The sequence below is a fragment of the Phascolarctos cinereus genome, unplaced genomic scaffold (assembly GCF_003287225.1).
Source record: "Phascolarctos cinereus isolate Bilbo 61053 unplaced genomic scaffold, phaCin_HiC Scaffold_4;HRSCAF=312, whole genome shotgun sequence".
Classification (NCBI taxonomy): Eukaryota; Metazoa; Chordata; class Mammalia; order Diprotodontia; family Phascolarctidae; genus Phascolarctos; species Phascolarctos cinereus.
This window is the reverse complement of record NW_027555847.1, coordinates 66,796,292-66,813,071: the sequence shown is the minus strand read 5'-3', so window position 1 is coordinate 66,813,071 and position 16,780 is coordinate 66,796,292. Positions and strand designations below refer to the sequence as shown.

At 37.8% G+C, this 16,780-nt stretch overlaps 1 protein-coding gene across 9 annotated transcripts in view; it reads right to left on the bottom strand.

The window, feature by feature from the left end:
* The window catches only part of XYLB (xylulokinase), a 225,140-nt gene that overhangs the window by 40,631 nt on the left and 167,729 nt on the right, over window positions 1–16,780 (bottom strand). Inside the window, exon 16 of one of the 9 annotated variants that reach the window (XM_078152254.1) lies at window positions 2,182–2,559. The exons of the other annotated variants lie outside the window; for them this stretch is intronic. Within the exon in view, the coding sequence (XP_078008380.1) occupies window positions 2,507–2,559 (53 nt within the window). The 3' untranslated portion in view covers window positions 2,182–2,506. Of the gene's footprint in view, window positions 1–2,181; window positions 2,560–16,780 lie in introns of those variants that run through there. 9 annotated transcript variants of the gene reach the window in all.

The following is a 16,780-nucleotide window of genomic DNA, read 5'->3' as shown; positions in this document are numbered from 1 at the left end:
CACATAGACAGGCTACACTTACTTGTAAGGCTGAAAGCTGGGATGGACCCATTTCTCATAAAAAACCACCGAATTTTCACTGACAAGGCAACTAACCAGGAGAGAAGAGTGTCAAGGAAGCCAAGAATGGAAAAAATTTCCAGAAAGATGAGGTGGCCAGTGACGTCAAGGTTAAGGAAAACGCAAGAGGCTAATCAGGCTAATGTGATTCAGAATGAAAGTTTCATTCTATTTTCTGCAATTAAAAAGATGTTGAATTCACATAGCAACTTTCTTTTATAAGGTCACCCATCTGTCCCATCTCCTTGAATTTCCACAAGCTCAAATCCATCTTTTTAAACATTTTGATCACATTTTGCAATCAAAGAAGATCAATAAAAATGGCAGTCTTTGCTAGTAAGGTGATTAATCCATCTTTCCATGTCAGGGGCCAACATCCACCCAGACTGAGGATTTTAAACTGCTCCCCTTATTTTCCTGTCCCTTGCATATTTGTGAAGTATATGGCACTTGGGTGAGATGCTTAATGCCCTTTCTCTGTCTTCCACATTCCTCTAACCATTAATACAGCATTTTCAATGCATATCTCTTGAACAAGGAAAAGAAACAACACCCAGGTTTTCCAAAACTTTCAAAGGCTAAAAACAGGGACACATCATGGAGCTATTTCAAAACCAATAGCTGAAAATATTCTTTTAAAAATGCAACTTTCTCTAGGAAGAAGCCAAGTATTTCTGGGTCTGAGTTCATCTCCCACAGAGGCAGGATGACCTGGGCGTCTGGATGGGAGTGCTGTCTGGGGAGACACTTTCCTCCCAGACAAATGTAAGCAAGTTCCCAATCTCCTTCCAGTCACACTCAAACTTTGTGACCCCTATGCATCTTTCTGGACAGGTTCAAGTGGAGACATCAAAGATTTTAAAAGTCCCAAAACTCAGAGCATGTAGCATTATGAAACTTGTCAGCATTTACTACCGTAGACAAATAAATAAATGGGGTATTAGTAAAACTCTCCTCTCCATGGCATAGTGCTTGGCATACAGCAGGTGATTAATAAATGTTCAATTGATTGGTCGATCAAATGATTTATAGATTCAGTAATTTCATCTCCTTCATAACCAGTTTGAAAATGTATTTATCTTCTTAGCTGTAAACCATTCTGGAAAACAAATTTAGAACTATAATAAAAAAGCAATTAAAAACATGCAGATCTTTTGACCCAGAAATTCCATTACTAGGTCTATATCCCAAAGAGATCAAAGAAAGAATAACAGTACCCATATGTAAAAAAAAAAAACAGTTATAATGGCTCTCTTTGTGATGGCAAAGAATTGGAAACTGAGGGGAAGCCCATTAATTAAGGAATGACTGAACAAGTTACAGTATATGAATGCGATGGAATACTTTTGTGGTCTAAGAAATAATGAAGATAATGGTTTCAGAAAAACCTGAGAGGACCTGTATGAACAAATGTAAAGTGAAGTGAGCAGAGTCAGGAGAACACTCTATATAGTAACAATAATATTGTAAAGATAATCAACTTTGAAAGACTTAGTAACTCTGGTTAATCCAATGACCAACCACAATTTTAAAAGACTCTGATTCACCTCCAGAGAACTGATAGAGTCAGAGTATAGAATGAACTACATATTTTTTCTTTCTTTTTTGGGGGGAGGGGAAAATATGACTTATGTAGAAATTTGTTTTGCGTGACTATACATATATGTAATGAGTTTGGTTTCTTGCCTTCTTAATGTGTGGGAGGGGGTGAGAAGGGAAGGGAGATGAGTTGGAACTGAAAATAAAACAAAATTTAATTAAAAAAAGAAAATATCTCTCTCTGATGATATGCATCTTGTTACAGTGGGGGAAAAAACCCTGTAAGGAAGAATCAAAGGACCAGAAATTGGGATCCAATTTTGCTACTAGGTAACTTTAGGCAAGTCAATTATCACAGAATTATATATATATAAATATGTGTGTGTGTGTGTGTGTATATACACACATGTATGTATGTATATTTATAATTTATATAAATTATAGATTTGAAGCTGGACGGAAATATAGAAGACCTTGAGTCTAACCCCATAGGTTTTTTTTTATTAATTTATTTTGATTTATCAGCAATCAATTCCATATGCTTTTGAGTTGAAAAGTTTTCTCCCCCTTCCTCCCCGGCCCCCTCCCCAAGATGGCACACAATCTGATATAGGCTTTACATTTACATACCCATTAAACATATTTTCACATTAGTGAAGTTGTAAGTAAAAATTAAAACCAATAGGAGGAACCATAAGAAAGATGAAACAAAACTCAACAGAAGGTAGTGATTCAACTTCCACAGTTCTTTCTTTGGATGTGGACAGCATTTTCCATCCCAAGGCCTCTGGAGATGTCTTAGATCCTCATAATGCTGAGAAGGGTTCAGTTTAACAATCTTAGTCATTGCATAACGTGGCTGTTATTGTGTACAAAGTCCTCTTGGTTCTGCTCACTTCACTCAGCATCAGACCATATAAGTCTCTCCAGGTTTTTCTGAAGTCAGCCTGTTCATCATTTCTTATTAATACAATAGTATTCCATTACATTCATATACCACAACTTGCTCAGCCATTCCCCAATTGATGGGCATCCTCTCAATTTCCAATTCTTTGCCACCACAAAAAGAGCTGCTATGAATATTTTTGTACATGTGGGTCCTTTTCCCATTTGTTTGATCTCTTTGGGATATAGCCCTAGAAGTGCTATTGCTGGATCAAAGGGTATGCACATTTTTGTAGCCCTTTGGGCATAGTTCCAAATTGTTCTCCAAAATGGTTGGATCATTTCACAACTCCACCAACAATGTATTAGTGTTCCAATTTTCCCACATCTTCTCCAACATTTATCATTTTCCTGTTTTGTCATGTTGGCCAATCTGATAGGTGTGATGTGGTACCTCAGAGTTGTTTTGATTTGCATTTCTCTAATCAATAATGATTTAGAGCATTTTTTCATATGACTATAGATGGCTTTAATTTCTTCATCTGAGAACTGTCTGTTCATATCCTTTGACCATTTATCAATTGGGGAATGGCTTGTGTTCTTATAAATTTGTCTTAATTCTCTATATATTTTAGAAATGAGGCCTTTATCAGAGAGACTGGTTGTAAAAATTCTTTCCCAATTTTCTACCTTCCTTCTAATCTTAGTTGCATTGGCTTTGTTTGTGCAAAAACTTTTCAATTTAATGTAATCAAAATTATCCATTTTGCTTTTCATAATGTTCTCTATCTCCTGTTTGGTCATGAATTCTTCTGTTCTCCATAGATCTGATAGGTAAACTATTCCTTGTTCTCCCAGTTTACTTATGGTATCAGCCTTTATATCTAAGTCATGAACCCATTTTGACTTTATTTTGGTATATGGTGTGAGATTTGGGTCTATGCCTAGTTTCTGCCATACTCTTTCCAGTTTTCCCAGCAGTTTTTTTCAAAGAGTGGCCTTTCGGTTTATCAAATAATAGATTACTATAGTCATTGACTACTGTGTCTTGCATATTTAACCTATTCCACTGATCCACCTCCCTATTTCTTAGCCAGTACCAAGCAGTTTTGATGATTGCTGCTTTATAATACAATTTAAGATCTGGAATTGCTAGGCCACCTTCCCCTGCATTTCTTTTCATTAGTTCCTTTGATATTCTGGAAATTTTGTTTTTCCAAATGAATCTTGTTATTATTTTTTCTAACTCTATAAAATAATTTTTGGTAGTTTGATTGGTATGGCACTGAATAAGTAAATTAGCTTAGGTAGGATTGTCATTTTTATTATATTAGCTCGGCCTACCCATGAGCAACTGATGTTTTTCCAATTATTTAGATCTGATTTTATTTGTGTGAAAAGTGTTTTGTAATTGTGTTCATAGAGTTCCTGGGTTTGTTTCAGGAGGTAGACTCCTATATTTTATAATGTCTACAGTAAGTTTAAATGGGATTTCTCTTTCTATCTCTTGCTGTTGGGCTTTGTTGGTAATATATAGAAATGCTGATGATTTATGTGGGTTTATTTTATAGCCTGCAACTTTGCTAAAGTTGTTTATTTTCAAGTAGTTTTTTACTTGATTCTCTAGGATTCTCTAAGTATATCATCATGTCATCTGCAGAGAGTGATAGCTTTGTTTCTTCTTTGCCTTCAATTTCTTTTTCTTCTCTTATTGCTAAAGCTAAGGTTTCCAGTACAATACTGAATAACAGTGGTGATAATGGACATCCTTGTTTCACTCCCAATCTTACTGGAAATGCTTTTAGCCTGTCCCCATTACATATAATGCTTGCTGAAGGTTTTAGATATATGCTATTTATTATTTTGAGGAAGACTCCATTTATACCTATGCTTTCTAGTGTTTTTAATAGGAATGGGTGTTGTATTTTATCAAAAGCTTTCTCTGCATCTATTGAGATGATCATGTGGTTTCTGTTGGTTTAACCCCATAGTTTTACAGAGAAGGAAACTGAGACTGAGAAAAGTTAAATGACTTCCCAAGATCACACTGATAAGAAATGGTGGAACAAAGATTCAAACAAAGGTCCTTTTTTCCCAAGGCTTCTCTACCCATTTTATAGAAGAGGTGAATGTAGAAAGGAAGCATTGAACTGGGAGGGAGAAGAGCTTGGTCTTAGCTCTGACATTTCCACTATCTAACTGTGACCATGGGTGAGTCAGTGCCATGGGGCCACCAGTTACTTCCTCTATAAAATGGAGGTTGGACTCAATGATCATAATTTAGAGCTGGAAGGGTCCTGAGAGATTATCTGGTCAAACTCCATCACTTAAAGAGTAGGAAACTAAGGCTCACAGATATGAAGTGATTTGATCCAGGTCATAGCCAGAGTAAGTAGCAGGGCTGGGATCTGAACCAGGTCCTCTGACTCCCTGTCTGGGATTCTTTCCACTGTGCCATCCTGCTCCAAGCTCCCTTCCAAAGCTGAGAGTCTCTGATTCTCAAACAAGCTTCACAAAGTAATAAGGACAATTTTCAATCTGCATTCCCCCCCCCCCTTAATAGAACAGTCAGGTTTCAGATCCCTAGCCCTGACAACATTGTTTAACATTCTATTTGTTTTCCCAGCACTAGTCACCCTGACAAACTCACCTCCTGACCTAGGTCAAGAAAAGCAACTTCTGCTTGCATAAAGATGCTCACATTGAAAGAAATCAAATCAGCTAGAGGAATGGTCTTACAGCCTGATCGATGAGCTCATTTCAAATGGAACTGAAAATCACTTGAAATTAAAACCCTCTCAGAGCAAACAAGGTTTCTGCAAACACAGGTCATTTACCTGGCCCTGTGGCACTAACTTATTTACCTGGTACTTTCCTATACTAGTTTTCTCAATCCTAGTCTTCATCCTGAGACATTGCCCATAGTAGGCAGGAACAGTTAACCAGTTAATAAGCATTTATTAACCATCTACTATGTGCTAAGCACTAAGGATATATAGAAAGGCAAAACAAACAAAAAACCAATTTCTGTTCTCAAGGAGCTCACAGTATAATGGGGAGACAATCTGCAAACAACTATGTATAAACTATATATCTATCTATATGTAAGTATGTATATATGTATGTGTGTATACACACACACACACACACACACACACACATATATATGACAAATTGAAGATATTCAACAGAGGGAAGACACTAGAATTAAGAAGGCTTAGGAAAGGCTTTTAGCAGAAGGTAAGATTTGAACTGGGACTTGAAGGAAGACAGGAAGTGAAGATAAGAAGGGAGAGCATTTCACATATAGAGGACAGGTAGAGAAAATGCCTGGACTTAGAAGATAGAGTGTCTTGTTTGAGGAATAGAGGAACATATAGTTGTAGTAGTAGTAGCAGCAACAGCAGTAGTAGGAGAAGTAGGAGCAGCAGCAACAGCAGCAGCAGCAGCAGTAGTAGTTGTAGTAGTAGTAGTAGTAGTAGTAGTAGTAGTAGTAGTAATAGTAGCAGTAGTAGTAGTAGCAGTAGTAGTAATACAGCTGCAGCATGACATATTGGAGTCATAAAAACCTGGGCTCCAGGTCTGCCTAGTTCAATATGGTATGATGAAAAGAGCACTAGATTTGACATCAAAGGACCTGAGTTCAAATCCTTACACGCTATTTAGTCCCTGTGCAAATCACCACCTTCTTTGGCCCTCATTTCCCTCATCTGTAGAATGAAGGATTTGAGTTAGATGACTTCTAGAGTTCCTGTTAGGTCTAAATCCATGATTCTATGACCTCCTGAATGCTAGCTTGTGACCACAGGCAATGACTCAACATCTAAGAACCCAGGCACTTTTCTAAAAATATAAGTTACACATGAGTTACTGACCTGCATCGGCAGAATGGTTTCCCAAATGGGAATTCCCTTCATCCGTTTAAGTGCAGGTCTTCCCCCCAAGCCCAAAATGATTATATCATTATCTTACATTTCCATCAGCATTCAAAGTTTCCCAACCAACTTGTGAGCTCTGTGGTATAAGTATCAGAAGCCATTTCACAGATAAGGAAATCTGTTCTCAGAGAGTTTAAATAACTTGCCCACAGTGATCCAGCTTGGCAGAGTTGGGACATATGTATTTACTTCAAAACCACTTTAATTTAATAACAACTAAAATAACAGGACAAAAATATTACATTAATTCCATGATGTACACAGACCACATAAAATTGCATAGATCTATTGAAAGACACTAAAAAGCAAATTCATCTTGCAGAATTTTTCTCCAATATTAAAATGTCACTTGGAATTCATAAGTATAAAATTCTTAATGTATGCCAAGAAAATGGGGACCCCAAATTCTTGGAGATTGAATCTACAGCCCACTTTCAACTAATAGATTAAGGCAATACCTAGGAATACCATGGTCTTCTCTAGGCAAGACACATCTAAGAAAAGGTTGTGGCCAAACATATTAAGAGACTTTTTGACATCTTGAAATCAACACTGAACAGAAAAATATATTTAAAGCAATTAACAATTATATAATACCAATATTAATGAACACTTAAGAAACTGTAAAAGCGGCCAAAAAAGATTTGGAAAGCATCCATCCTGACAAAATAAAATGAATGAAACACAGGAATCATTACCCTGGGGCAGTTATAAGATTAAAGGATGATAGAATCATAGATGTAGTACTGGAAGGGAACTCAGGGGTCATCTACTCCAACCTTCTCCTTTTACTAAGGAGGAATTGAGGTCAGACAAATTAATTGATTTGCCCAAAGTCACCCAGTTAGTAAGAGTTACAGGTGGGATTTGAACCTAGTTTTTCTGGCCCTAAACAGAGAATCTTTTATATAGTATCATGCTGCCTCCAAAATTAAACTTCCTTGCAAAAAGGAGGAAGAAGGTTGATAGACATTTGAGCATATGATAAATAGATAAAAAAGCTACAGAAATACTTTTGCGATAAGCAGACATTACTTCACTGAGGAACAGTAAAGGTAATAACATCTATGTGACAACATTGGATTTGCCAAATCTGGCTTAAGGTCGTTTAACTCCAGATGGAGCCTAAGAAATGAGTAAGATCCAAGAATGGTATTAAAAGGCCCACTTTGAGTGACATCTGCCTGAACTCAGCCAGCGCTATGGCAACAAAGAAGCAGGAAAAATAACTATCATGAAATTCAGAAGGAGATGGAAAGGACACAGGAGTTTATAATGGCAACTCAGGTCACTGCCATTAGAAATTAGAGAAGAGTTATCCTTAAGGAACTTGAACTTAGTAACCAATATATATTTTGTAAACAAACAGAAACCGTGCAACATATCATTGTAAAAATTTAGCACCTCTCAAATATCTAGAATTATGTATCAGAAGCTCATTATATAACATGCACAAGCAGACCACACATTTCTGCACTACAAACACAGACTTCAAAATATTTAGAGAACTCAACCAACAAGCCAAATTGGAACTGGACCATTGTTATAGAAAAAAGATCACTGCACACAATCACCCATCTGTAACATTAAGTCATAAAAACTTAAGAACAACATTTTAAATCCGTGTTTCCCTCCCAGATACTCATATTCTTCAAACTATCTGGAACAAAATGATTTCCAAATATAGAGACCTAGCAGAGGAGATCAAAATCATGTGGGAAAAAGAATCCACCAATCTTCCCCTGAAAGAGATCCCCAAAGGAAAACTCCTAGGAATATTGTAGCCAAAATCCAGAGTTCCCAGGTCAAGGAGAAAATATTGCAAGCAGCCAGAAAGAAACAATTCAAGTACGGTGGAAACACAAACAGGATAACACAAGATTTAGCAGCTTCTACATTAAAGGACTGCAGGGCATGGAATATAATATTCTGGAGGGCAAAGGAGATAGGATTACAACCAAGAATCACCTACCCAGCAAAACTGAGTATAATCCTTCAGGGGAAAAAATGGTCATTCAGTGAAATAGAGGACTTTCAAGCATTCTTGATGAAAAGACCAGAGCTGAATAGAAAATTTGACTTTCAAATACAAGACTGAAGTGGAACATGAAGAGGTAAACAGGAAAGAGAAATCAGAAGAGACTTATTAAGGCTGAACTGTTTACATTCCTGCATGGAAAGATGATATTTATAACTCATGAGACCTTTGTCAGTATTAGGGTAGTGGGAGGGGAAAAATTATATGTATATATGTATGTATAGATAGATAGATAGATAGATAGATGGATAGATAGACAGATAGATAGATAGATAGATAGATAGATAGATAGATAGATAGATAGATAGATAGATAGATAGATAGATAGATAGAGGGCACAGGGTGAGTTGAAGATGAAGGGGTGATATCTGGAGAATAAAATTAAGGGGTAAGAGGGGATTATACTAGGAGAAGGAGAAAGGGAGAGGTAGAATGGGGTACATTATCTTACACAAAACAGACAAGAAGAGGTTCTTACAGTGGAGGGGAAACAGGAAGGTGAGAGGAAATAGGAAATCTTATTCTCATAGGATTTGGCTTAAGAAGGGAATAACATACACACTCAGCTGGGTATGGAAATCTGTCTTACCCTACAGGAAAACAGGGGAGGAAGGGGACAAGAGAGCAGGTGGATGATAGAGAGAAGGGCAGATTGGGAAAGGGGTAATCAGAAGGATGTACTTCTGAGGAGGGACAGGGTCAAAAGAAAGAATAGAATAAATGGGGGGGGCTGGATAGGATTAAGGGAAATAGAGTTAGTTTTTCCACACATCTACTATGGAAGTGTTTTGCAGAACTACACACGTATGGCCCTGTATTGACTTGCTTGCCTTTTCAATGAGGGTGGGTGGGGTGGGAGGAAGGGAGAAAATTTGGAACCCAAAGTTTTAAAAACACATGTTTAAAAAAAATGTTTCCACATGCAACTGGAAAATAAGAAATACAGGAAATGAGGTACAGAAATCTATCCTGCCCTACAGGAAAATAGAAGGGGAAGGGGATAAGGGAAGACGGGGGGAGAGATAGAAGGGAGGGCAGACTAGGGGAAGGGGTACTCAGAATGCATGCCATCTTGGGGTGAGGGGAGGGGCAAGATGGGGTAAAAATATGGAATTCAAAATCTTACGGAAGTAAATGTTGAAAACTAAAAACAAATAAATTTATATATATACAAAATCATGTGGGAACAGAATGAGATGTGTATCATCCCTATAGTCCTGTCTGTTATTGGAGTTGTACCCAGAATACTTTCAGTGAGTCTGCAGACGATGCTTTACATCGTAATATTTTATCCGACTACAAACAGCATTATTTTGTCCACCTGTGCAATGATCTGCAGAACATCAAATAGATATAAAAAAAAAAAGCAGGATAGTGACTTGTTCCAGGACCATTTCTATCTGAATTCCAATCGAAAAGATTAAAAGAATGGGCTACTGATGCTGATGAAGCGCCTGTATGTTGTGCTTTAAGGGTCTGCAAGATGCTTGACATATATTGTTCCATTTGATCCTAACAGCAACTTGGTCAAGTAGTTACTAAAGATAGGCAGGGTTCCACTTAAAAACAACAACACTAGGAAAATTTGAGTTCATCATGTAGATAAACTAGAAAATGACTATTAACATTCTATAGTTCATTTTAAAAAATGGTTTCTAGACTAGTTCATCTAATGCATTTAAAATTATTCCATTTACAGAAATTCGTATGGAATGTACATAGTTTTTTTCCTGTCTATTACCTGTGTATAGCATATGTTTTACTCTCTGGTTTGGTGGGAGTCAGAAGACCTAGGTGTGAATCGTGGCTCTGCACTCTATAGCCTTTTTATTATCTCTTTGGCCTTTAGATCTTCTCTCTGGGATAGGAGGAGGTCAGATGATTTCTAAATCCTGTGATCTATGATCACTAAGTTCTTTACTTCAATCACCCAAGTGCCACAGGGACCAGCTTCCATTTCTGTTGCTCCTTCCCCATCCTTTTCAGTTAAGCAGGCAAAGGTCTGGTGAATAAGCAGTGATGAAAATTAAACAAATGTCCCACAACATTTCAAGAAATCTACTTAAAATTACCTCTTGATTACTATATAGATTTCTTCTATGATGATTTTAATGGTTTACTTACAGACTGAAAGAGACATGTGACCTTGACTGGTATACAGTATTCCTGCATATATCAACATAGTATTTTTTAACTATACTAAGTGATAGACATAATACTTAACAGCTTGGATTTTGCTATAATATAGTATATATCTGATTTAAAAGGAGGAAGTATGTGGTAGTAAAGACAGACTTAGGTTCTAGTTCTGGCTTTGCCACTAATTAGCTATGTGACCATGGGCAAATCTAGTAATCTTTCTAGGCCTCAACTTCCTTATTTGTGAATGAGGGGTTTGATTTTCTGAGAGTCTTCTGAGCTCTGAAAGACCATGTAATTCTATAACTCTGGACTCCATTCAATAAACTTATTCAGTCCCTCCTATGTAGAAGGCATTGTATAACTAAAGAATCTGCTAATAAATCACAGGTTGCCACTCAAACTCGGGCCTTTTTTTAGGTTAGTATTCTTTAAGAAGAAGAATTCTCTTTTCTCAACCTTATAAAATCACTCCGGGAATGTTTACAGTAATTTAAACTTAAAACACTAACCTTACAAGGAATTCTATATTTCAACAATCTTTTAACTATGTTCAAAAACCAGCAGAAATATCAACTTTCAATCCATGTTAAACCGTTTTTATTCCTAAGGCACAGCCAAAAGGCAAGAGATTCAAAGCTGTTGAACCTCTGGTATTTTTTTCTTTTAAATTTCATTTTAAAGACAAAGTCCCAAAGATAAATCAGTTTATACAGTGTTCATTTGCATTTGCCAATCTATGCTTTTTAAATGTTCTAAATTCCTCTGTGTGTGTGTGTGTGTGTGTGTGTGTGTGTGTGTGTGTGTGTGTGTGTGTACCTTATCTCCTCATTGAATACTAGACTTTCTGAGGGGAGGAACCATGTTTTCCTGCATAAGATAGGATTTACCAAGAGCAGAGCTTTCATCTCTCCCTTCAACCCAGACCTTCCTGGAGTAGGGTCCCGGATTTTTTCCCATCATACTAGATGGTCCTAGAGGCCAGAGCTCATCTTTCCTCATCAGACCAGAGACTCTTCAAGGGCAAAGCATGAGTCTCTCCCATAAAATCTGGAATGGTAGTCAGTCATCCAATTTATTTTGTATCTTTTCTCTTACCCTCTATTCTCAGTGCCTGGTATAGGGCTCTACACATAGTAATTACAAAATACAAAATCACAGAATTTAAAGCGGACCTCAGAGATCATCCAGTCCAGGGACTAGTAGACTACAGCCCCCCCCACCTGGGTTTTTTGTTTATTTGTTTGTTTTGGGTACAGAATCAGTTTTAGCTCCAGGGACTGTGGGCCAGATTTGGCCATAGTTTGCCAGGACCTGATCTAGTCCCACCTTCTTATTTTGGAAGTTAAGAAGCAGAGGTCCTGAAAGATGAAGCCATCTTGCCTAAGTCATCCCTTGAACTGGTGGCAAAAATGAGCAGTCGATCCAGGGTCCTTTCACTGTGAATGATTTTGAGCTGCCCTTTCAGAGTTTTGAAATAACAGCATATTGGGGGACCAAAGAAGCTACATTTCAGTTAGACTGTTTGTATTTGAAGTACTGAAGATTTTATTTTAATCATGCATTCACTCATACAAACCACTTGTTTGTTTGTTTTTTTAGTGAGGCAATTGGGGTTAAGTGACTTGCCCAGAGTCACACAGCTAGGAAGTATCATGTGTGTGAGGCCGGATTTGAACTCAGGTCCTCCTGACTCTAGGGCTGGTGCTCTATCCACTGTGCCATCTAGCTGCCCCCATACAAACACTTGTTAACTGCTTCCTGTATGTAAAGTCCTACATTAGGAACTGGAAGAGAGCACAGTGCCTGCCCTCATGGATTAAGATACAACTTAAGATACAACTAAAGATAGACTATTGCATAATCATGACATTAGAAGTGCCATGTGAAGTCTGAGGCTGGGAGAGGGGGATTGTTTCTGAGGGGAGTATTTAGGGAAGCCTTCCTGAAGGAAGTGGCTTTTGAATTGAGCCTTAAAGGATGTATAGGTTTTCATCAGGCAAAGAGGGGAAAGATAGAAAAGAGTGTGAACAAAGGCATAGGAGAGTGTTTTGAGCAGAGAGAGCCATCCAGTTTGGCTGAAGCACAGTGTGGAAGGGAGTAATAGGAGATAAAGGTGGATAGATAGGTTGGTGGCAGATTGTGGATAGCCTTGAATGCCAGGAAAGGGAATTTGATCATAGGGTTATAGATTCAGAGCTGGAAGGGAACAGAGAGAACATCTAGTCCAACCTTCTCATTTTAGAGTTGAGGAAATGGGCTACAGAGGTGAAGTGACTTGCCCAGATTACGTTGCTAGAAAATGGAAGGGTAAAATTTGAATCCAGGTCCTTTGGCTCCAAATCCAATAATGTTGTACTTTTGTACTTTTTTTTTTTTGGTGAGACAATTGGGGTTAAGTGACTTGCCCAGGGTCACACAGCTAGTAAGTGTTATGTGTCTGAGGCCAGATTTGAACTCAGGTCCTCCTGACTCCAAGGTCAGTGCTCTATTCACTGCGCCAACTAGCTGCCCCAAAATCCAATAATCTTAAACATTATAGAGTCACTGAAGACTCTTTCAGTACAGGGAATTATTATTTCTTTGGAACAAATCCATGAGTAAGAAAAGGGGATTGAAATGGAGAGAGAGAGAGAGTGTGAAGCCATGCATACTTTTCAGGATACTATTGAAATCAAATGAGTGGTAATGAGTGTCTCTATCACTAGAGAGACACTGTAACTTTTAATAATCTGTATGCAACAGACATGGCCATGACTTTATTAAACTTCTTTAACTTCCCCCTGATTAATTGAATATTTCATTAATTAGTACCTTTCCCTTGATCATAATCAACTTAACAAAAACAGAAGTAGTGTCAAAGAGAAGAGCCTATTCCTTGCAAAAGAAAGGTTGTTTTGCCCCTTTCTCTAATCACCAAGTCATGATGGGGGAAAAATATATATATATATATATATATATATATATATATATATATATATATATATATATATATATTCCTTCTAATGGCTATAGTTTGTTGTCTGCTAACTTCCAGCAGTGTCCTTAGCCCTCTGGACACAGTACAATCACAAAGATAGATAAAGGAAGATGTCTAAATTATAATAATGTTTTGCCACTGATCAGAGTTGCAAGGGATTTGATGCCACTAGGGACACGACAACATACAAATTCAAGGCATTATGTGGCAATTATGTGGTGGCTCTGAGACCCTCATTAAGCACAAAATGATTATCTGAATTTTAAAGACTTTGTAATGTAAAATTATTTTTAGTATTTGCTTAGAATATTCCCTTTGAAAAGACTTTTATAATCACACATATTATTTCTCACCATTGCCCTTGGGAATTATACATTGGAATCTTCATTTTCTGGGCATACTTTGATTACTATTACTAATAATAATAAAAGTAGGGATTTACAGGAGTTGAGTAATCCTTCAGAGAAAGGTCATTTGTGATTGGGCTGGGAACACAACTTGAAGTTTTGATGATGTAGGCTCAGTTAGGTATCTGCCACTTAAAAGAATTCTACATGCCAGAATTCTCAAATCAGGGTATATATTCATACTAAGGAACAGCACCATTCAAACCATACAGAATTGGGAAACCTACACCTGTACATCTCGTCCTTGCTGTGCTAGACAGAGAGGCTTCCTTTAATCGATGGCTAATAACTATCAAAGATGCACTTTTCTGGGCTCAAAAAACCAAAACAAAACATAAAACCCCCAAGAAAAACCACATTTTGAGGTGCTAATTGGTTCTGAGGAAAGCACCCAATAATTGAATGGACAAACCCTACAGGTTGGGAAGAAAGTAATCAACACAGGCCTAACACACCCATGAGTCGGTCATCATCAGGTGGTGAGACAATTAAAAAGCTAATTATGGGGGAAATTTGACCCTAACAGAAGACACTGAAAATATCTGAGGGTAGTATGTCTCCCCTTGATCTCAGATGGTGTAGGAACCAGAAACTTCTAGTTGCAGATGGGTATTTGGAAGCATAGCACAGAAGAAATAGTTTGTAGCCTGGGGAAGTCAGGGAGCCTCCAGTTTTTCTAAGGAGTGGTGACAAATTAATTCACAGAGAAAGGGGGAAAACAGAAGCCAAACGCAGGAGAGACTCTTAGACTGCTACTGAAGACAGGATCATGAGTAGGCACTGAGCATAATAGCTCATTGGATCATAGATTTAAACTAGAAGGATTTTTAAAGGCTATATAGTCCAGCTCCCTCCTCCATTTTACAAATGGGAAAACTGAGGCAAAGAGAAGTTAAATGACTTGACCAAGGTTATACAGACAGAAATATCAGAGGCAGGATTTGAACTCAGGTCCTCTGATTCCTGATTCTATAATATCACTATTCTACAGTTGAATCTCTTTGGAATGCAGGCATGGACAATGAGGCACCTATAATGCTGTATAGGTCCCTAGGGAGGCAGAGGCCCACTAGAGGAAGAGGGTTTCTTGACTCTTTTATATCCCAAAATTCTTTGCCCATATAGGATAGCCCCCTATGAGGTAATACTTTAAATGTAGTGCACTCATTGGATCTCTGGGGGAGGCAGAAGGAAAGGGAGTTTCTTGACTGTGCTGAGGGACAAGTCTTTTCTTCATTCTTTGTTGTATTAATAAATTTCTTCTCAATTTCATGCCTTGCTAACTTAGTGCATGTATGAGGGCTGAGCATCCTTCAGACACGAGTCAAATTCTGTTTTTCTCAAGGGAAAGTACGAATTAGGAATGAAACAAAGTGGTTTTGGAGAGATAAAGCCTGGTCTACATAACTACTGGGACGTGATTCTGAGCCAAGGATAACTTATGTCCAACCACTGTGCCCATCAGGCAGATGGATAAGTGAAAGCTATCTCCAATGCAATTCTATAAGCATTTCCAAAGCACCTCTTATGTGCTCACTCACAAAGCTAGATCTCAGTGAAAGAGACATACATAAATGATTATGGCACAAGGCAAAGCACTATGAGATATTTGAGCAGGGAGTGAGGGAGGGATTTTTTTTTAACTTGTGAGGATGGGTTTATAGGGAAGGCTTCAAGGAGGAAATTGTCCCTGAGTTGTACCTTGAAGGAAAGAAGAGATTTCAATATACAGATGGGAAGGGAAATGATGAAGGTCAGGGTAAGAAAAGGCATGGGAGAGAATAGAATGCGAATGGGGGAGTAGGTAGGTAGAAAGTGGTCTAGTTTGGCTCAAACTTAGATTATATGAAGGGAAACAGTAGGATATACAACTGGAAAGATAGTTTGGGGCCAGATCAGGGGTGGCCATAAATGCCAGGATCAGTCATGGATAATTTATCTGTAAGACAATTAAAACTCATGAAGATGCTTCAGTAGAAAAGTAACATGATCAAACTCCATTACCAGCTAAAGTGGAGGGAAATTCAGTTGTTGCTTTTCTTCTAAGTGTGAATCTTTTTACATGGTTTTCTTAAATAGTAAAACCACTGATCCACTGAGGTTTTATTTTTCAATAGCAAATCCTGTGGGAAACTGTGAACGTCGCTGAGGGCAAGAACAGAACAGTGTGTTGGAGTTTATGAAACTTCCTATGGTTTTTATTCATTGCTGAGAGGCTAAGGTGTTGCTACATGAAGGAAGTCAATTTTCCATCCTGGGGCAAACTATTCACTTGCTTTTGATCTTTAACAAGTTAGCCTTTGTTCTGGAAGCCTGCATTCCTCGCTGAGAGATGAGGCAGGTTCTTGTGTCTTTCACTGCAGTCTTTCACCCCCAACCACTCTTCCAAAGGAAACAAAGCACTGTGGAACCTGTTTCCAGCAGGCATTCTATGATATAAATCTTGATTTAAAGACATTTCCTTTAAAGCAAACAAAATTCCTATTTTCATTAGATAATCAGAATATATTCCAAGGGTAATGCTTAGCCTGGCTTTTTGCCTTTGCTTTGTCAGTAGACTAATTTCTCGTTCTTTGACTCTCTAACTTCTGACAAAGAGGGAATGTTGTCTCTATATTTAGGTGCTTTATCTACTATAAAATAAGGGAGCAGGTGTTGTCATAATTTGAAGACAATAAAATTCAAAAAATATTGCCAAAAGAATGGCATTTTGATATGTCTGTGAGGTCTTTGCTCATAGTGTGCACTTACGGATAGCACAGACTGACCCATCAACATTATAAAGAACAAAAAA